This window comes from Ochlerotatus camptorhynchus, unplaced genomic scaffold, assembly GCF_037179485.1.
Source record: "Ochlerotatus camptorhynchus isolate MF236.1 unplaced genomic scaffold, CSIRO-AGI_Acam_v1.1 ptg000143l, whole genome shotgun sequence".
NCBI lineage: Eukaryota > Metazoa > Arthropoda > Insecta > Diptera > Culicidae > Ochlerotatus > Ochlerotatus camptorhynchus.
Window position 1 is genome coordinate 947,739 of NW_027040633.1, and position 22,660 is coordinate 970,398.

Here is a 22,660-nt window from a genome sequence, read left to right on the forward strand (position 1 = left end):
AAATTTTACCGAAATCTCAACAGCTGAACATTCGGACGCTGTTTACATTAATTATGTCAAATTTGGCCCATTTTCAACCCCCCCTCCCTCGCCCCTTTATCACATTTTTTGTATGGACAATAATTTTTTTTGTGTTGCTCGTCACAGTTTCCAAAACCCAACAGAAGTGTGACATAATTTATGGACGATCCCTAAGTATAAAGCGGCGGAGAAGAGAAGAAAGACTCACACACATACACCGAAAAATAACGAAAATGCAAAGTGTAATCACCGCTCCGACCACTCCGACGCAAAGAGTGCCACTTAGCGAAGGGTTGCAATTGCAAATGGCAAAATTCTTCTTCGTTAATTCTTCTTATCCACTTTCTCCAAGATTAGTTGCAAAAAGTGTGCGAAGCAGGTGGGAGAACCACACTCTCTTTGTCAAGCACAAAGTTGCTTTGCAAACGAGATTCTTTGATCGGTAGACGATCAGTGCAGACGTGTTTTTAAGTTTCTCCCGAGGGGTACGCAATATAAAGAACCGGTGTACTTAAGTAATTAATGCGTTTTAAAGTAGTACTGACGGTAATTAATCCGTAATTAATGTAATTAAACGCATTGAGAATGTAATTAATGTACTTTAATTACGAAATTTCAACTGTAATTAATGGAGTTAAAAAGTAGTTAATGTTCTACATTGTGCAATTAATGTAATTAAAGCAGTAGTTAATGGAATTAAGTTAATTACAGCCGTTGCCTGCGTTGGAGTTAAAGGTTATTGCGTGCCCCTAGGTTTCTCCTCCGCACAGCGAGGTTGATTGATTGTGCTATTGTGCGGTGTATGCGGGAGGCGCATATAATGACGAAGGCCTCGGTAAGGACTAGTGTGCGTGCGAGTATATTTATAACAATAGAAGCCGCAATCAAGGTTATCCTTGCAGTGTCTAAATTTGCAGCATTTGGATCATTTCTGCATGACCTTGATTTTGCGTGGACTGCGATCTTTTGTGCGTGAAAGTAGAATAAATAGATGATATGATGAAAAATGTATTGAGTACATTTAGAAACGCTTTTGATTGAGTGAATGTGGAACATGATATCGACCGCGTGAGATCTATTTTTTCGGTGTGTGCGGAAGATCAACTTGATTGAACATAATGTGTTTACACAAACTAGCATTCAGACAAGATTCGGGCAAATCAGATATTAAACATTGCGCTATTGTCAGTAGCACCGGCTAGATGTATCCAATGGCTTACCTTCCCTACTAGCATGATTTCTTAATCCTCCGGACATTTATAAAAGAAAATTGAATTTGTTCAGGCTGGGCATATTGATCTATTTTATCAGCTCTCCGTCCACCATCTTTGGATTTATATTATAATGATTAACTTTTTCAGCCGCCATTCAGGCTAGTTCTATTGATTTATTATTTAAGTTTATGTTCAGCTCTTCGATGATGGAACATCTTTAGATTCACTTATTTTCAGCCTTTGTTCAGGTTGAGTTTATTATTTAAAATTTATTTTCAGCCTTTCTTTAGATTTTTTTTATACACCCATATTCTCGTATTCGGTCGAGCGGTGTTTTTCATACAAAAAAGCCCTATGGGGTTGTACGCAATGGTGACGTAGGACTACGTGATCTTAAATAATAAATGTTATTTGTTAACTGCAGCAGGAGCTAGTGTTTTGCGTAGGAATAGGAATTTGAGCGGGGTTCTGTCGGTTTATACTCTTTAGTATGGCTATGATTGCCCTGAAAAGAACCTTTTGATATGAATTTCAGTTGAGACATGTTCAGAAATTAAACTCTTTTTGACAATCTTGGTCAATTATCTTAAAGCCTTTGGAAGATAATGATGACGTGTAGGCAGCTGGATCAGCAAATCGAACCGCATAATCCCATATTATTCAGTTCAATGATTGGGCACTCGCAAGAGTCTCGGCCCGTCTGCTGCTGGACAGGGGTTGAACTGGTGTCTTCGACTGGTTAGAAGACCGCAGAATATCAGTGTCCACCCAGCTAAAGCTCCTCCCCCTTTAGTTTTTCTCGTTAAACTCCTTCTCTCAACAAGTTGGTAAATCTTAGTCTTTAGCAGAAAGACGCTTAACACTTTTTTCGGCGATCCTGTTTCACGTCATGGTTCTTCTCTATGCTTTGCCGATAAATTAGTACTTTTATTTATTTTCTCTGCTGCGCTAAATCAAACGAGTAAAAATAAGATGAGATGTCGGCGTAACGTATAATTTTTTTTTTAGCTAGTTCGTTTATTTGGAAGGCTCAATCAACCGATAAACACTCGTGTTTATTTCAGTTACCGTGGGGACGTAATTTGTGATTAGCCCCGGTCCCTTTCAAATTATATCATTATTTATGTATGGTCCTAATATTTGAAATGACGTTTCACATTCATCTAGTGGTGGCCGATTTTCATTCGAATAATCGATTAATCGATTAACGAACCGAAAAGTAAAATATTTGTAATCGGTTATATCATGCCGATATAAGCATTAACATCTCCAAAGGATCATCAGCGATCGTTTCAAACATGTGCTGCACTATCATTGGTGGAAAAATGGCAGCACAGCGAACCAAAAAATAATCGATTAGTTGTTCATCGAGTAATCAAAAAATGGGACATCTCTGATTTTCGTGTGATTGTTTTGATAAAAATGAGCGCAAAATTTCATCTCTACCGAGGGGGCAGCAAAACCACAAAATTACCTTGAATACGGGGGGTATTCATTGGATGAAAGGGACCGTGAAAGAGGACACTAAAATAGAAAGCTTTTCTTCCGACAGTTTCATCTTAGTATTCATCTTTGGCTCAATCGCGTTAGCTTAACGAATAATTGAAAGTTCAATAAATGTGTAATCAAATAGCTGGAAAAATCTTTACGAATAATCGTTAATCAAATAATTGGACTTTTAAGCATCCCTGTAATTTCATGATTTTTGGTCCTTCGAAAATTTCGAACAGCAGAATTGAAACCAGCAAGCGTAACCCAAGAACCAAAAGTGGTGCGATGCTAGTTTTCATTGCTATGACGACGACTGAATTAAGGTGCTTAGGCTGTGAACCATTTGCCGAGTTAAATTTAACTCGTGGTTAAACGTGACATTTTGAAAGTTATTTTCTATGTTCGAAAATCCCCGTACTGTCGATCGACCGGTTTTCGAGCCATGGTTGTCAAAATTTAACTTCTTGTCTGTCAGAAATAACCATGCTCGGATAGCAAAGTTAATCGATAACTTTTCATCTGTCAAATTTTAACCAAAAGTTAAAATAATCCACCAAATGGTTCAGAGCCTTAGAAGCAGAGGAGTGAACGTCAATTCTCTTCATCGATTTCCTCTTTTGATGACCATGGCTTCACTAACGTATTTCGCACTATATCATTCAGAACAACAAACGTATCAATGAATGTGTTTGCTGTCAAGTTATTAACGAAACAGAAAGTCGATGAAGAGAATAGATCAAAATCACTTGCACCCCCACTTCCACTCTGGAGAGCATTTTCTGTGTTTCTGAATATGGCGATGAGCGTGCAAAATGTTAGTAATTGCATCCTCCCTATTCACACACGCCCGAAAATCGGAGGCGAATGCCACTTCGACTTGTTTAGTATACTAACGACTATCTGGTGACAGTGTTGGGGAAGCAGTAATGCTACATCGACATATTTCTTCTAGAAACGATTCTCTGATGACTGTGTTGGGGAAGCATCATATGCATGTACGTAATTGGAGGATTTGTTAATTATTTCGACGCTTTTGGACAATGCCTGACATTCACCATTTTTTTTCAATTATTAATTATTGAAATTGGTCCAGGGGCAGCTGAATTATTTACGTTCAAAATCTTTCATAATTTCGTTACATGTTACATTTTTGGTTTTCACAAAGTGTACCCCCATACAGAAATCACAGACGTAGCCCTACGTAAAAAAAAGTTTAATTGTGTTTATCTCCTTAATTGAGGCCTAAATCGCGATTTGAGCGGTTGAGGGTTTGAAATATTTAATCGCGTTTATCTCTTTAATTAAAGTCTAAATCATGATTTAAGGGGTGCTTAGGTGCTCGAAATCTTTAATCGTGTTTATCTCCTTAATTAAGGCCTAAATTGCGAGTTTTACATCGTGTCGATGAAGGGTAAAAGTTGTTGCGCGTGAAATTTTGAAATCTTATTCAGTATTTTTTATATAGAAGTAACGACGCGATATTGATAACTTTTTTTCAACATGTATATATAATTTTTAAGGGATGAACATGGAAGAAATTGATTTTAAGCTTATGAAATATTTGGAGGCTTGCTAATTACAGATCATTCTGACGAGATCCTTTCCATTTATTTGCTTAAACTTAATTCAATATTTACCTACTAACGTCTCGAGCTCGGCTAGCTTGATGGCTGCCATTTTTTTTGCTGAATAGCAAATCGTCTGTTTAAGACGTGTTGATCGGTAACCCATATAAAATCCTTCTCAAGAGCAGTTGTTCTCGTCGTCTGTGATGTCGCCACCAGGACCGAAATCTAGTAACAGCAAGTTGAACGGGAACTTGATTGTAGTTTTTGTGATATAGGGAGCTCGGTGGCCTTATGGTGACAAATTTTGCTTATTGAGCAGAATATTATGGGTTCAATCTCAAGCTCCTTTACATTATAGAGTAAAAAAGATCGTAAAAGAATTAAAATTCAAGTTTTATGAAAGACTTGTTGATCGGAATCTATGACAAATTCTTCTCAAGAGAAGTTTTTACCGTAGTAACAGGAGCTTGTTCGTTATTGTTTTGTGAAATAAGGAGCTCGGTGGGCTTGTGACGGCCGATTTTGCTTGCTGAGCAGAAAATCATGGGTTTAATCCCAAGCTCCTTCCCATTACAGGGTTATACTTTAAATCGTCTTTCCCAACAAACAATCGTCTATTGAAGAAACTACTTCTTGGCCATTTTATTCAACTGCATGCTTGATAGTACTTGTACTATTTTTAATAATAACTTCTGTTCAGGCTTTGTTCACACAAATCTGGAGAATTTATTCAACCACAACATTGAACTACTGGTGTTGTATAAGGTATGTTGAGAAGCTTTTATTCGACTTATGTGAGTTGTAACAGAGCTTATACGATAAAATTTTTGATTATTCAGCGTTTATTAGACATCACTGCTTCCTTAAAACAGTGATGCTCTGTATACGCTTGATTCTCATGTGAAGTAACGTTTAATTAGATATTATTATACATTTATTAAACGATTATTCAACTGTGGGAAAATTAACCCGAAAATAAGAAGGGGCAGGGAAGGGTGTGTTTCTTAAGGGCATTGTATTTCATTATTTCTAACGTGGCTCGCACCACACAGATATTAGAAAATTTATTAAATACTTATACGTGTCGTTGAATGGGGATTCGAACCATGTACCTTTCGATAACCAGACGCTTGCCTTGTCATCTGAGCTATTCTAGAATTCATCATATGGGCAACTCAATAATCTATAAAAGCTTGCATGAAAGTTAATACCTATCATCACTCCCGATCGCAACTCTAGCTCCTTCAAGGCCCTGTGGGCATGATTAATTCATTCATCGTTGTTTTAAATGAGATCAATGTTGCCTCTTCACATCTTCAAGTCGAAAGAAAGGATGTTCGGTTATATTTTAAACTAGATCAATGCATTCATTATCGTGAGTCATGTGATCGATGATTACTATTTAAATTAATTTTGTTCTACACAAATAAAAAAAAACGGTTGAGCTTGGGATTGAACTCACGACCTTCTAATTGGAAAGCAGAAACGGTAACCACTACTCTACTGATTTCGCCTTGTTGTAAGACTGAATCAGTGTTGTCGAATAATGAATATAATACGTCGTTTATAAAGCATTTACAAATCATGTGATTACAACATGGACGCATAGTGGTATAAGAGCTATTATGCTGACTGTATTCACCTTTATTCAGCAATATTGTAAAGTAATGCAATGAAATCATTTTAACATTTATTACATTTATTAGACGTCTAATAAAGCATGTTATTAAATCAATTGAAAAAAGGCGAATTAAAGTGTCAATGTATGTACAAATTACACTTATTCAGTTTGTTATTAGATCGAACTTCTGGCGGTGAATTGGGAAGACATTTAACACTTTTACAGATTTGAATAAGTTGATTAATCAGATCAGAGCAAACAGTGGAATAAATGTGCATCTAACGATCTCAATGAGCTTTTTCAGCACATAATTCGACAACTCTTTTTATTCAGCATTGTACACTGTTATACATCTTACATCTTAAGACATCAAATCAGCACATTCTTTACCAAAACGGATCCTGGTGCAATCCAACCCTGTTATCCAACATCCCATTGATTTCTCGTGGGCGTGCAGAGGCGTTCTCGGCTTTCATTAAAGCGAGTATTGCGACAACATATTCCTACCCATTCCTTTCTTGACCATCATTCGGACGTGGCCGGCGCTGGTATTGCCTAGTTTTACACCACCAGTATTTACACATTGAGAATGATTGCTAGTCCCAAAAAGTGTTTATTGGTTCTCTGTGTAATTACAGGTGATCTGGAAATAATGGAACTGCATCCACGGGCTGTCAATCATGCCCATGCTCATGCATAAAGTTGCTTTGCAAACGCTCTGAGGCGCTTTCCAACTCTGTCTGGGGGTATCTAGAATGTATAATCCCAAACGTGTAGTAATATTTAGAATCCAAAAACAAATAATTATCCTCCCGTCTATTAAAGAACCTGGTGTCCGATTTGATCAATAAAGAAAAGGGCGTCATTTTCATGGATTAGCAAACCCTAACTACGCCACTGCTCTTTTTCGTAAATTTAATATGTCACAGTCGTTAAAGTAACGAAAACTTCGATTATCAATCACAACTTCAAGTATTGTGCCGCATCTTAAGCATGCGGGCACATTTGTCGTCAAACTCAAATTTAAAATTTCCCCTGACCCAGCCGGCAGTAAAATTTGACAGCTTGATATCGCCTATACTTCAAACGCTTTTTGCAACGCTCTAAACTTCAGCATGTTTCTTTTCAGCAACCTTTCCATTTTTTCCGAATGTTGGCGTTTTAAAGTTTTATTTTATAACTTTATTGACTAGATTTTTAGTCAAAGGCTAGTTCATCTTCAAACATGGCGTTCTTCTGAACATTTAAGCATTTTTAGATGTTTTTTACGTTTTAAGGTAATTTTCACGTTTTTAAAGAAAACCTGATTAATTTAGCCTCCCAAGTAACGTTTTCGGTTTTATCGTGGCTTTGAATAAGTGTATAAGGCGAAGGATTTGAAGACCATAATAAAAACAAAAATTTTGCTTGGGCTATTTGGTTGTTACTAAGGGCATATTTTGGCGTGTTCAGACCAATTTGACGTTTTTAAGGTCATTTTGGTGTTTTGATGGCTCTGGTTGGAGTTTCCAGGCTGGTTTGTAAAATATTTAGGGTATTGGGGCTTTTTGAAAGCTATTTCGGTGTCCACGTAAGCGTTTGTATATTTTAATTCGGAAAGCAATTCACCATCAAAATGTTCGGTGTTACATAATTTACAGAGCACCAAAACTGATGTCCTTGCAGTAACTGGTACACTTACCGTATTCAAACCAGACAATGTCACAACGGATATGAGTAAGCATGCATATATCGTTACATGCTCCACACAGAACAATAATAAGTAGTCTAGTAATTGAGTATTATTTTCCCTAGCATCAAAATTGGTCAGATCTGCGTCAGACTTTAAAAGCCCTATAATCCGAGGTATAATCATTCGTCATCAGTGTATGCATATACACTGGAGTCGCTTTTTATGCGTTTTTTTTTACACGGTTTTTTTTTACGTGGTTTTTTTTACGCGGATTTCGGAATTTACGCGGTTTTTTTTTACGCGGATTCCGGAATTTACGCGGTTTTTTTTTTACGCGGTTTTTTTTTACGCGGGACGTATCACCCGCGTAAAAAGCGACTCCAGTGTATACAGATAAAGTGATCAAAAACGTGATCAATCGACAAACGTTCCGCCTGTAAGAGCCGAAGCTAGTCAACAACTAACCTTTGAACCAATATTTGATCAAGGTACACGCTATTGAAAGCTTTCCACCGCTGTTGTTTGACAATGAGCAAACCTAATCGAACACAAGCCATGTCTCGGTGAGGGTTTTTACGCTTTCAACTTGTTGAAGCGCTGTTCTACACACGCGGTGATAATTATTACAATTGCGAATCTGATACGTTTGTTGAGCTATAATTGATAGCTCTCATGGTTCGCGTGGTAGGGATTGAACATTTTGCCTCATTACAGTACCGTATTCACATATCGAAGATCAGCCACTCGTCCAATTCAAATTTCCTCGCACATTTCGTTCTAATCGATTGCATTCTCTTTCCTTCCCTCCACTTACAGAAGAATGAGCTGGGCCATACGAAGGCTGCTTCGCGGGGCGATGTACCTGTTCAGTTGGTTCGTGGTACCGTACTCGTATTTGGTTAGTGCACGGATAAGTTCCAAGCGATTACCACCGGTCGAGAACCCATTGCTGCAGATACCGGCTGTCACGCTAGCGGCGAAGATCCGAACGGGACAGATCAAAAGCGAAGACGTTGTCAGTGCCTACATCGAACGCTGCCGGCAGGTCAATCCGATCCTGAATGCCATCGTTGAGGACCGCTTTGAGCACGCACTGGAGGATGCTAGGCGAATTGATGAAGAAGTGGCTAAAGGTTTGAGAACTGAAGAGCAAATGATGAAGGAGACTCCTATCCTAGGAGTACCGATCACCATCAAGGAGAGCTTGGCTGTTAAAGGCATGAGCAATACGGGGGGTAGGAAACTGAAGAAGAAACACATCGCTCAACATGATTCCCCTGTGGTGGAGCAAATCAAGAAGAGCGGTGGAGTCATTTTGCTTGTAAGTAACACTCCCGAGCTGTGTCTATGCTGGGAAACGTACAACAAATGCACGGGACTAACCAAGAACCCTTACAACCCCAAACGAACTGTGGGTGGATCCTCGGGTGGAGAAGCAGCCTTAATCAGCTCTGCTGCATCCCTCATAGGCGTAACGACAGACATCGCTGGCTCGTCCCGGCTTCCTGCCGCCTTCGTCGGAGTGTTTGGTCACAAACCGTCCCCATTCAGTGTGTCGCCATATGGTCACAATCCCTCCTGCGAAGACGAATCATGGGGAAATTTCTTCACACCTGGTGCAATGTGCCGCTACGCTGAAGATCTCCCACTACTACTTAAGGCTATGCAAGACCCCTTGGGGGCTCCCCTCATGCTTGATACGTCAGTAAATCTTACCGAAATAAACTACTACTACATGGAAAACGACGGACCAACCGGACTGACGGAACCCATTCAACCGGACATCCAGGATGCTATTATGAACATCGTTAACCACTTCAACGCCGAGAAAGTTTCATTGAAACGCCTGATCTGGGCCCTGGACATTTCCATCTGCAAAATGCTTCGAATGAAGAACATAGAAACGATCTACACCCAGCAGAGGGATGGTCAACCGAATACCACTATCGGTAAGGAGTTGCTCAAATACTTCTGCGGTTGTTCCGACTCCGATCTTCCATCGGTGGTGATCGGCCCCATGCAGCATATTGTCCAGAACTACATACCCAGCTCGAGGTTAGCATTCCTGGACGAGCAGACCGAGCTGCTGCGAAAAGATTTCCTAGATCTGCTTGGTAAGGACGGCGTCTTTATTTACCCAGTGTTCCCGAATACGGCTCATCGACATTTTGAAATCTTCCATAAACTGGTCGACACGAGCTACATGATGGTGTTCAACACTCTGGGTTTACCTGCCGCGTCTTGTATGGTGGGGCTAGACCGGAACAAGCTTCCCATTGGAGTACAGGTGAGATCGCAGCTGAAGTTTATTTTTTTGGATTATGATAAACGATTGTTCTTTCTCCTATAGATCATTGCTAGTCCCGGTCAGGATCATTTGATTTTCGCAGTGGCACAGGAGTTGGAACGAAAGTATGGCGGCTGGGTGCCGCCACCGTCACACGGTTATTCATGAAACGTACCATGCGCAGCTCAGTGATGAAGAGCAAATTATAAGTTAACAGTGTGATTGAAGATAGGAAGATTTGTGTATTTGATACCGTACTTTAAGATACTGCAATTATGAATGCATTCCCTGTAAATCGAGTGTGTTTGTCGACATAATAAACATAACTTTTATATTTTAAACCGGTAATGATATTTTTATTTAGAAGCTTCCATTAACACATAAATTCAGTAAAATCTTGAAGTTTTGTATGTGTGACTGAAATCGTGGTGATTATGAAATTGTCTTGTATATCCAAGAAGTTCTCTTTACATGTAAAATACCATTCCGGAACAAAAAATCGCGATAAGCTGAGCTGCTAGTTCATTTTAATTCACGACATAGTTTCGAAAAACGTGAGCGAGTAAATCGAATTTTCATGAAACTAATCTCAAATCCATGAACTTAGTTCAGCGCGACTAGCGATTTCATAACTCCACATAAAATCTAAAATAAAGCAAGGCCTACTTAGTACTGGAAAAACATCATTTGGGTCTATTTCGGATTTGAATTTAAGTAATTTGAAAACAGTTTTCACTCTATTCCTCTAATGCGTACTATTCCTTATATTAAAACAAAATACGAAACATATTATTTGTCGCGGTTTCTAAGGAATTCTCGAACTTTTTCCTTAATACGACCCATCAAGCAACGTACATCGGTCTCGTCCACTGTTTTGGCGATTTTATCCAACCAATTTTTCATCTGAGCTGCCGTTTTTATGACTCTACCTATTACCTTCAGTTTCCTCTTCATAATTGCCCAGTGGTTTTCAATGGGCCTGAACTGCGGATAATTGGGTGGACTGAGGGTTTTCGGAACAAACTGGAGTCCGTTGCATTGTACCATTGTTGTAGTTACAATTCACAAGATCAGGCCAAAATGTCACCGGACCATCAGGTGACTGGATGAAGGGCAGAATTCGCTTCTGGAGAAATTCGGTTTTGTAAACCTTCGAGCTCATTATTTTCTCAGTGACGAAAACCTTAGTCTTATGGCCGCAGCTGCAAATTCCCTGCCAGATCATATATTTGCTTGCGAATTTATCATATATCAGATTATACATCGGCAAAAACAAATTTGAATCTGCCAGGGACACCTCCTCGAGTCTTCGCCTTGTAAAATTTTGTGATTTCAAGCGTGCCAATACCGCTGACAGTAAACTTAACAGTGCCTTGTATAAATCACACGTCCTCAGAGTCTAGCGGAATTTGCGGCGTAACCCCAGAAATTTGTGGAGCTTCGTCAACAGCAAAAGAAAGATTCAATTATACCATTCAACACGCTTCTCGATGGGACTTCTTCTAGTGAAGCGTGTGAGATGTTTGCGAAACACTTTACTTCTATCTTCGATAAAAATATGACATGTGACGTTGAAGCTGAATCTGCTGCCTCTGATACGCCTACTGACTAGTGGAACTGGGCACGTTCGAAGAGTTCGAAGTAACTCGGAATATGCTAAGAGGAAGAGGAGACAACTGAGTTCTTACTTTTTTATCTCTATCTCTATCTCTATATATATTCGCGTTTGACAAAAAAGTGTTTTTTTTTCGCACCCGTATTGTCTCCTCTTCCTCTTACGGGATATGGTACATTCAGCAGCAAGGAGACTGAAAACGTCACTCTCTCCGGGTCCAGATGGAATTCCGGCAGTGGTGTTCTGCCGTTGCTCAGCTGCCTGAGCAAAACCTATAGCAGCCATATTTTGAGCAAGGAAAATTCCCCGCATTGTGGAAGCAGTCATATAGGGGAAATGGCTCTAATTTTGGCCTATGGATCTAAGATTAGGCCCATCGCTAAAAAACTTCTATTTATCAATTATATCTAGATGAACGCGTCATTGGGACGGTACTAATGGATATTTTTGGTCGCTATTTAAAATTTAGTCGATTTCTGAATTAATGTATGGGCCCAAATTAGGGGCATCTAGGCCAACATTACATCCATTTCCCCTATGTTTCCTGTTTTCAAAACTGACAATAAACGAGATATCAAGAACTATCGAGGTCCAGTCTTTCGGCAGCGTCCAAACTGTTTGAGCTTATCTTGAGCGAATTTGTCTCGAATCGCTCGCAAAACTACATGGAGCATGGCTTCATTCCTGGTAGGCTACTAACCTTTTGGATTTCACCAGTATATGGAAGATAAGGCAGAAGTCGACGATTAGATCGATAAGATCGACCAGAAGGTATTGTTATGTAAGCTTTCTCGACTAGGAGTACATTCGTACTTGACAAGACGAACTCTTCGAGTACGACTAGGATCTCGTGTCTCTTCTACGTTTACCAGCACCTCTGGTGTACTTCAGGGAAGTGACCTGGGTCCACTTTTGTTTACGTTATTCTTCAACCATGTAGCAGCATTGTTGGGAGTAAAATGCAAGCTCATTTATTCAGATGACCTTAAATCACCGACAAACCGACATGAATGACCATACAAAGTACCATCAAATTTCTGATCAAAGCACAAAACTGACATCTGCCGCCGTGTTCGCGAAAAATGTGTATCCTAGCCACGAACACACATACAAAATGTATGAGTTGGTTCGTGTCCAATATATTCCGGGCAAATTATTTTTATCTAGATAACAAATTTCTATGGTTTTGACAGATGGGATCGCTACACATTTGAATCCGCCGTTATGGATTCTCGATCAAGAGTTAAGTTTAAGTTTCATGTCGGTTTGTCGGTGTTTAAATTATACGTCATAGTTCACTCGATCGAGGATTGTCATCGTCTTCAAGCTCTGCTAGATTTGTTTGTGGATTAGTGCCATCGCAATAAGCTCATCATCAGCATTACAAAGTGTGCAGTAATGACATTCAACTGCTCTTAGAATCCGGTCATATACGACCACTGACAAACCGACATGAATGATCATACAAATTACATAGAAATTTCTGATCAAAGCACAAAACTGACATCTGCCACCATGTTCGCGGAAAATATTTATCCTAGCCACGAACACGCGTACAAAATTTATGAGTTGGTTCGTGTCATATATATTTCGGACAAATTATTTTTATCTAGATAAAACATTTCTATGGTTTTGACGGATGGGATCGCTGCACATTTGAATTGGCCGCTATGTATTCTCGATCAAGAGTTAAGTTTAAGTTTCATGTCGGTTTGTCGGTGATACGACCACCACATCGATAACGTTTTGCTTCGTAGAGTAGAACGTATGACTAATCTTGATGTTCTTTTGGACACGAAGATGAACTTTAATCTGCACTATTCGTCGATCATCTCTAAGGAAAATCGTCAACTGGAATTTATTTCGAAGATTGCACAAGATTTGTAGGCATTGTATTGCTCTTTAGTTCGGCCCATACTTGATAATGCATCTGCTGTCTGGTCTCCATACGAGCTAGTGTGGATTCTTTGAACAGAACGTGTTTTTTTTTTTTTTTTTTTTTTACTAGTAAAATTTGTTTTATTCAGAAAGTTAAAAAATAATTACAGTACAATCATTCAAACTTCGTTTTCCAAAGCAAATTCTAATGCGGTTACGTCGATTACATTATTACATTGCATAATAAAGGTGACATATTTAATGAACAATTTGAGTAATTTACATTTTTTGTTTGTGTCTATATTCCTTAATTGGGGCCTCAAGAGTTCGTCAATCGAGAGTCGGCGCCATCCATTGAGTAGAGTTGTTATCTTTCGCTTCAGTAGTCCCCAAGCTGGCTCTACCCTTACGCATTCGCTGAGCTTGTGCTGCAATGTTTCACATGCAGCGTTGCAGTGCAGACAGTTTTCTCCATCGGCTCTGTTCATTCGATACATCAGTTTTCGGTGCTCAAGCTTTCCGTTGACCAACAGAAACAAGGCGCTCCGTTCATTCGAGTTCAGCTTTCGCATGGATATGTTTTTCCAGATTTGGCGCCAGTTCGCTGTTGGATGCTCACGAGTTACCTTCGGTGCTTCAGTTTGGCCTATGAAATGGTTATGAATGCTATCGGCGGAGAGGTTTTGTTGGATTTGCGGAGGGAATGTTGGGAGACTTGAAAGAATGAGTTTTATACAAGGACAGTCTGCAGGTAGGGTAGGATTTGTCTGGGTAAGAATAGACCTGTAGAAAGGAAGGGAACCGATATCACTCACATGTCGATGAATGAGAAGCGCCTTGCACTTCATGGCTGGTAGCTGGAGTTCTAAGCCACCTGCTTCTCTGCTACGCGCCAGCTGTTGCATTGGAACTCTCGCCGTGATGCCTCTCCATAGGAACGTGCCCATCGTCGCCGTCAGCTTTGCAGTGTGAGCAGCAGTCAGAGTGAGAATGGATGCGAGATACCATATTTTGGAGGTGATGAACGTGTTGAGAAGGGTGACTTTCTGGTTGAGGGTGAGCGTACGGAGCGAGTGGAGATATATCTGCTGAGCGAATTTACTGATGAGAGCATCCCAATTCAGCCTGCCCATGCACCGTATGGAATTTGCGAACGTCACTCCTAGAATGCGAACGGTGTTTTCATTCCGCAGCCACGGTACTGTGAGTGGCATGGTATCAGTGTAGCCTACTGATATCGTTGTAGATTTCTCCAGACTTAGCCTGGCACCAGAGACACGTTCGAAGCGTTGAAATGTCTCTCGTATTTGGTTCATTCTACTCACACATGTGCTGATCACCGACACATCATCGGCATATGCAACCACGAGATCAGGTCCACATATACCCTCGAGCCGCTTGAGCAGAGGGTGTAAATAGAGAGCAAATAAATGCATAGAGAGTGGATCTCCCTGGCGAACCGATCTCTCGATGGGGAAAGCATCCGAGAGATGACCGTTTACCATCAGGCGAGAAGATGACAAATCTCCGATTTTGTTGAGTAGCTGAATGAGGTTCGGATCGAACCCGAGTGAGCACATGTTCCGAAAGAGAAATGCACGATCCACATAGTCGAAAGCGTGACGGAGATCGAAAGATGCTAGCAGACCCCGTTGTTTACATTTGACCAGCTGTGCGATACGATCCTTTAAGGCGAGCGTGGCCTGAAAGATGTTTCGGCTGGAGTTGGAGCATTTTTGACTCTCGCTGAGCACACGGTGGGTTCTCATCACGCTTTCCAGACGCTGCTTGAGGACACGAGAGAGGATTTTATAGTCGAAGTTGAGTAACGAGATCGGCCTGTACGAATGCGCTGTTGGATCGTTTCCCTTCTTTTTTACTAGCACGATCACACCGTCGACGAATTCGGCCGGAAAATTTCCCGAAAGTGCCTCATTTATGACCAGTGTGATTTCTCTCCAGATGACGTCGAACGTTTTGAGATAGAACTCTCGGGGCAGAGAGTCTCCTCCGGGGGATTTGTTCGGGCTGCTCGTCTTGATGGCTGTGAAGATATCGGCCGGAGTAATTTCGTTCATACAAGACTCACTTACCGGATCGTTTTCTGGGATCACCCTCTCACATTCGAATGTGTCCGCTGCTTCCCTTTCCGTCTCACCCGCAGCGTATAGTGATTGGTAGAAACCAAGCATGTGCCGCTCAATTGCACCGGGGTCGTCGATGAGTTGGTTATCGTTGTCACGCAGCTGTGTGATGGTTGTTCGTTTCCTACGCCTGACACCCAGCTGGAACATCGAGATAGGTTCTCCAGAGATAAAATTCTCGTTGATGCGCATGAAGGATTGTGTGAAGTTTCGCTGAAGGGTCAACATTTTTGCTTTCACACGGTTTATAGTTGACAGCATCGCAGGATTTTGATAGTATCTATCGTACGCTCGTCGTAGTTCTCCATAGAGGCGTTGATGTTCTTGATTGAATTCGTCGAAAGCAGCCTTTGACTTCCAACGGAAAAAGGATTTTATTTTGGGCTTTGCGCACACTAGCCACCACTGCATCCATGAACCGTAATTCCGCCGCTGGCGGGTCCAGAATTGCCAACGCACTTGAAATTCGTGAATGTTGTCTGGTGTTAATAAATGGGGACGGAGCGACCAAAACCCACGACCTGGCTCGCGCCCTGATTGTGGGAGGCAAATTCGTGCTGTCACGGCTTTATGGTCAGAAAAAGAGCATACATGCACATCAGCTGTTCTTAATTGACTCCGAAGGCTCTGGCTGACGTACATACGGTCTAGACGAGAAGACGAGTTGTGTGTGATGTACGTGTAGCCGGGGATGTTTGGACAGAGTTGTTCCCAAACGTCGAGAAGCTGCAGATACTGTACGGATGCGAGAAGAGCGGGGCTGTGATTGTTTCCCGTTGCGTCACGTTGACGTAGGACACAGTTGAAATCACCCGCTACTAGTGTGCGTTCTGTGCCATGGCGGAGGTAGTAAGCAAGAGTATTGGTGAAGAAACGCTCCCTCTCTGCACGGAGTGCGGTACCAGATGGAGCGTACACGTTGCATATTGTTGTGTTTTCCAGTTGTAATGCAATCAACCGTCCGTCTAGGCTTTTTTCGACGTTTGAGAATCGCAGATGCTCCTTCAGCGCTATTGCCGTCCCCCTTCGTGAGTGATCCACATTGCACACAACAGTGTAGCCTGGCAATGTGAGTTGCTCGTTTTCTACTTCTTGAAAGAGTGCGATGTCTATATCCAGCGTGCGTAGAAAGGTTTGTAGTGCGTTGAGTTTTGTCGAGTTGGTGATAGTGTTGATGTTTATCGAGGTGATATTGTAACTGCAGAGAGCCATTATAGTTCGCAGTCTACCTCCTCGCTCGCATCACCGTCATAGTGTTGTCGCTGCTTCTTGCCTGGAGGACGACCACTACGGCGCTTGCTGCTTCCAGAGGCAGATGACCCATCGGATTCGTTACCATCGGTAGTTTGTCGTGTGACCATTCTGCTGACAGAATTTATCAGAGCCGGCGGCGCCATGAGAGTAGCATTTTGCTCGGACTGATTTGTTTTCGCCAGCTTTGACGCAATTGGGTTTTGTTTAGGTGACTTCGGAGCAGCGAGCGTAGGCTGCACGGTCGGTTGTTGGGATGGTGGATTTTTACGTTGTTGGTTCGTCTCAACGGGCTTCGGTCCGAACGGTTTAACGAGAGGCGATTTCTCCTTCGTTGCAGTGGGTTTCGTGGCGTTGGGTTTTGGCGCGGTGGGATTCGGGCCGATGGGGTTCGGGCCGATGGGACTCGGGTCGATGGGTTTCGGTCCGGTTTCTTTTGCTACATTGGCATACGTCTTCTGCACAAGTAATTTCTTGTTTTGTACACAAGAGATGCCATTGTGGACGAATTCGCCGCAATGACGGCATGTTTGCAGCTGTCCGGAGTAGGTCACATTCGTTGACTGACCGTCGATAGTGACGTAGCTTTCGATGTTACGTTGCAACATCATGCGCACAATCCGAGCGCCGGTCGGGCGTCCAGCAAAGCGGTATTTGCTGTCCCAGACTTGCTCAGTCACCGAGAGAACCTCACCGTATGCGCTTAGAGCTCGAGCGACTTTTTCGTTCGTGGTGAGCTCGGACAGGTCCGTTAGCTTCACCTCTACCGATCCATCCTCCAGTGTGATCCGAAGCTTGTACGTTTTGCCGTCGACCTCGATTTCGTGGATGTTGTCGTGCTCGGCAACGATTTTTTGTGCCAGCTCCAGGTCGACAACCTTCACAAAAGCGCATCCAAGAGCCCTACTTGGCTGGAGTCGGAGCACCTGCTCGTATTCTAGACCCAACTCGATTGCAACGAAATCATGAAGCTCCTCGAAGGACGGCTTCTTCGGCACGTTTTCGTAATGAATACGAAACGTGTTTTCGCGTCGGACACTCATCGCGGCGGAACTACGCGGCGACAAGAACTCGCGAAACAAAACTCTTCAAAATAATGAAAACAATATAGCTTGCGAATGCCTTCCAGCGAGAATAAATCGACTGCTTCGCTTGGAAGTTGAGCGCTAACTGAGTTCAGAAAATATTTTTGAGGTTGACTTTGCGCAATGACCTGCCAATGAATTTACCACCTTATGCAGACCGATGCATGCTACTAGACCTGGACACACTGGAATACAGAAGAAAAATGCAATCAGCGAAACTTTTATATGGCGATGTGGACTGTTCTCAATTGATTTTAAAGCTAAACTTCCCTGTTCCTTAAAGGATGAGGAATCAACATTTGAATTCGGTGAAACATCGAACCTATTTCGAAACCGTTTGAGAAGATTGTGATTATTTGTCAACTCAGTTGATCTGTAGCTTTTTATAAATAACCTAAGTTTTATATATTAAGACAAACTACTGTCAGATGAATAACAATAAATAAATAAATAAATAACTAAATAAATAAAACATGCTCCGGGCCACCAGACGGCCAATGTGATCCACAATAGATGATAGGGCCTTTTTTGGATTGTGAATAACATTCTGAGAACAATGATTGATAGATTTCTGATGTAATGCAAAATCAACCACTTCCCCAGGGCTTCCGCAGTCTGTGCTGAGCCACCAGACAGCCAATATAATCCAGGAAAGATTAAATGGCCTCTTCTGGTTTGCCTTTAAAATTCTGAGAACAATGAAACGTCGCTCGATAGGTCTATGTTTGTAGTGAACAATTGTTCACTTCCCTCAGGGCATCGAGAACCTAATCAATGTGATGTGATCCATTAAAGATGATATGGCCTCTTCTGGATTATCCACAAAATTCCCTTACACAGAATTCAGATCTTAGGACTCATTGGCGTGTCTCACGGTGGAGCCTAGGGGCCAGGCTACTCTCTAGAATTGCAAAATTTTCCGTGATTCCAAACCCGATCACTCCGTTTGCAACGTTACTTTTTACTCTCAACAAACAAATGTGTTTTTAATGTCCTATATGTACACTTCTTTTCTTAACCTATACGTACCTGACCATCGACACCCACAATTCAAATTGCTACCAATACGTCACATTTCAACCGCGCGAATAAAAACCGACAATATTTTAAACGGGTAAAATAGTTTTTGTTACTATTGTGACTATTGGTCATAGATGAAAAGACGTGTTGAATTTAATTTTAAAATCTTTAGTTATGACTAGGTAACAAGGGTAAAACTGGGAAATCAGGAGATAGTGATTGTACGTCAGCTTGGTATGATTTTTTTCTACAAGTAGACATTAATACGAGCTTTCTTCTGTGAAAATTTCAGCTTGATGATGCGTTAATTTTTAAAAAATCATAATAAAATTATTCCACAAATATATTCAATTAAATGTTGTCGTGACGATAAGGAGCAATGCACACAGCAAGGAGGTAGCACACACCTTCAAATGTTGCTGTATTCGTAAATATCGGAAACGCAAATAGTGACGTCATTGTAGGGAGCGATGCTGATGTTGAATTTATGTTCGTTAAATTTACCACGCAGGGTGAGAGTACACACTGAAACAAAATCCATTGGCAAAAATACTATATTGATGGTTTAGATTAAATACCCTCACCAATAGATTTTTGCAGAAAACAATTTCATTTAATTTTACTATTATTTCTATCAAAATTACTATGCATTTTAAACAAGCATAGTAGTATTGCCAAAATCATAGTAAATTTGTTAACATTCATAGTCAACTATACTGAATTCATAGTAGATTCAACAGCAATAAGCGTGGTTATATTGATAATAAGTGTTTTCTGCAAAATAGTATTCCTAACTATGGTCCTTGTTTCAGTGCATCGTTTTTTCAATGAAAATACACTTAAAAAATTTAACACCTATTTTTTTAAAGAATCGTTCCGAAAAATCAGATTCGGGATGAAAAAGATCGATCTTTCAAAGATCGATCCAAGATCGCCCAACCCTAGGGGGAGCCTTAGGAGCCAGACTGCCCCGTATTTACCTACACGGTAAGAAAAAAGTACCCAACGGCCAGTTCACTTTTACCTACTTTTGACTAGTTTGTCTCCTTTTCTCCTTCTAATGTTGTCAAAAACGGAGGAGCAAAACCACCCAACAGGGGTAGTAAAGTGTGGGAGGCCAACGTTGCGTATAATCATGTTTTCCTACTTTTGGGTACATACAAATTCCATACGAATTGCACACAAGTGAATTAAAACTACTTTGACTCGATTTACCTAATTTTGGGTTCCTGCACTATAGTGCCGAGATGAGTGAAAAGAACTTAATTTTGGGTACTTTTTTCTTACCGTGTAGTCTCCACGCCAAATGTTTTTTCGATTCTAAGCTCGATCACCCGGTTTGCAAGCAGTTTGAACGTTACTCTTTACCCCCAACAAACAGAGATGATTTTAAATGTCGTATATGTAGACTGCTTTTCGTAACCTTTACTTTACTTTTTAAATCTTGAATTTAAATTTTTCCACAACAACAGCAAACCGCAAATAACTATTCCACAAAAAAGGTAAAATTATTTCACAACAAAGGTAAAAACGTTGTATCTCTAACAACAAATGTAAGATTGGCATGACATTTTTTCAACAAATATAATTTATTTTGAACTTGCTTCTGTAAAAATGTCAGTTTGATGAGATGTGCCGTTGATTTAAAAAATTCACAATAAAATTATTTCACAAAAAGGTAAAACAGGGAAATCGCTCTATCTCCAAACGTCAGATTGGCATGGAGGAAATCGCTTTATCTCTAAAAACAAACGTCAGATTGGCATGATATTTTTTCAACAAGTAGAAACTATTTTGAACTGGCTTCTGTAAAAATTTCAGCTTGATGAGTTGTTCTGTTGATTTTTTAAAACTTACAATAAAATTATTCCACAAAAAGATAAAACATTGAAATCGCTATATTTCAAAAAACAAACGTCAGATTGGCATGGAATTGTTTCTACAATCAGAAGTTATTACGAACGGCCTTCTATAAAAATTTCAGCTTGCTAAGATGTGCCGTTGATTTATAAAAAAAATCATAATAAAGTTATTCCACAAAACAGGTATAATTATTCCACAACTTATCTCTTACAACAAACGTCAGATGGTGTGACATTTTTTCTACAAGTAGAAGTTATTACGAACCTTCTTCTGTGAAAATTTCAGCTTTATGAGATCTGCCGTTGATTAAAAAAAAACATCATAATGAAGCTATTAAAAAAAAAAAGAAAAATTATTCCACAACAAAGGTAAAACTGGGAAATCACTTTCTCTCTAAAAACCAAACGTCAAATCGTAATGATTTTTTCTGCAAGTAGAAGCTAATGCGATCTTAAAATTGACCACTTCTTCCAGGGCTTCCGGAACCTGTTTTGAGGCCACCATATGGTCAATGTGATTGAGAGGAGAATGGCACTTATGTTGGGCCCATCGCTGAAAATCTGCTATTTCCGGAGAACTTCGAGATTAGGGCGTAATTGCTTTTGTAAACAAACACTTCATTTGAAGATTTCTCGCGAATAAAAGCTCAATCTAAAAAAAATAGCAACACAAACAGGTAGATGAATGGTTCCCCTATCATTTGGTATAGTTTGTTCACGAGATTGTTTTTTATTCGCGAGAAATCAACGATTGACATGTTTGTTTACAAAAACAATTACGCCCAAATCTCAAAGTTCTCCGGATTTATCAATTTTATCTAGATGAACGCGTCATTGGGACGGTACTAATGGATATTTTTGGTCACTATTGGAAATTTAGTCGATTGCTGAATTTATGTATGGGCCCAAATTAGAGGCATTTAGGCCGACATTACATCCATTTTCCCTCTATGGAATTTTTCTATTGCCGTGGATACACTTGTAAGACAGACTATGAGCATGAACATTATTTGAATAATAATTATGAGCACTATAGGTACAACAACTATACAAAAACTATACAAGTGTGACCATGAATGAGCATTAGTTTTATTATACAAATAAGGCTCATGCTCATAGTTTGCCACACAAGTGTATCTGCGGCATATACAAGTGCCATATTACCTACCACGCTAACATTTGCTAAGACCGACCCCACTATGCTAAGGTTGGGTACCCCTAACTTTGAAGGCTTATAACTTCGCCATTTATTTACGGATTTATTTGCAGTCTTGGGAAGTCGCTTTCTTATTACAAATGGGTTCTTTTACTACGAAGAAAATTCATCGATTACAGCGCAACCTAGAGCCAAAAATGTGAAACTGTCCCTTTTCTTCATAAATTTGGCCAACTTTTCCCATACATATTTTGAGCCGTTTGCGGCACTACTTCCCGTGGATCAAATGAGCTGACATTTTTCATCAAAAAAGTCGAGACAATTTCCAACCCGAAAGGGAATCAAACCCACAACCTCTGGCTTGGTAATACATTAATACGAAACTAACGATTTTAAATTGGCTCACTACTTGACCAGCCTATTGGTTCCAAGCAAACGATTAACGTACCCCATTCTAGTCGTAATTCTAGTACAACACAAAGTTTGTTTTGATTCGCTATGAAAGTTTGACAGATAAAATGAGGGGTTAGTTTATTTTCCTATGTTTCGAGTGGTGAATCGATTAGCTTGGGACCGAAGAGAGTACCAGACCTGAACCAAAAAGTTGAGCACGTTTCTTCGGGCCCTTCTGGTCTTGGTAATACCGTGGATACCTGAGGGCATATTCATACTATCCACTGTTAATGATTATTTTTATTATTTTTTCCAGACTGCGCAGACCTATGGCACTTTACTTCGTTCACCACGTTTCAGCGATAATTTCTCGTGAAACATT

At 40.5% G+C, this 22,660-nt stretch overlaps 1 protein-coding gene across 2 annotated transcripts in view; it reads left to right on the plus strand.

The window, feature by feature from the left end:
• Nucleotides 1-10,184, plus strand: part of LOC135700851 (fatty-acid amide hydrolase 2-A) — a 30,452-nt gene extending 20,268 nt beyond the window's left edge. For both annotated transcript variants that reach the window (XM_065221508.1, XM_065221509.1), the window contains exons 2-3: nucleotides 8,404-9,874; nucleotides 9,938-10,184. In XM_065221508.1, coding sequence (XP_065077580.1) covers nucleotides 8,404-9,874; nucleotides 9,938-10,042 — 1,576 coding nt within the window. In that variant the 3' untranslated portion in view covers nucleotides 10,043-10,184. The remainder of the gene's footprint in view (nucleotides 1-8,403; nucleotides 9,875-9,937) is intronic.
• Nucleotides 10,185-22,660: the final 12,476 nt, after the last annotated feature.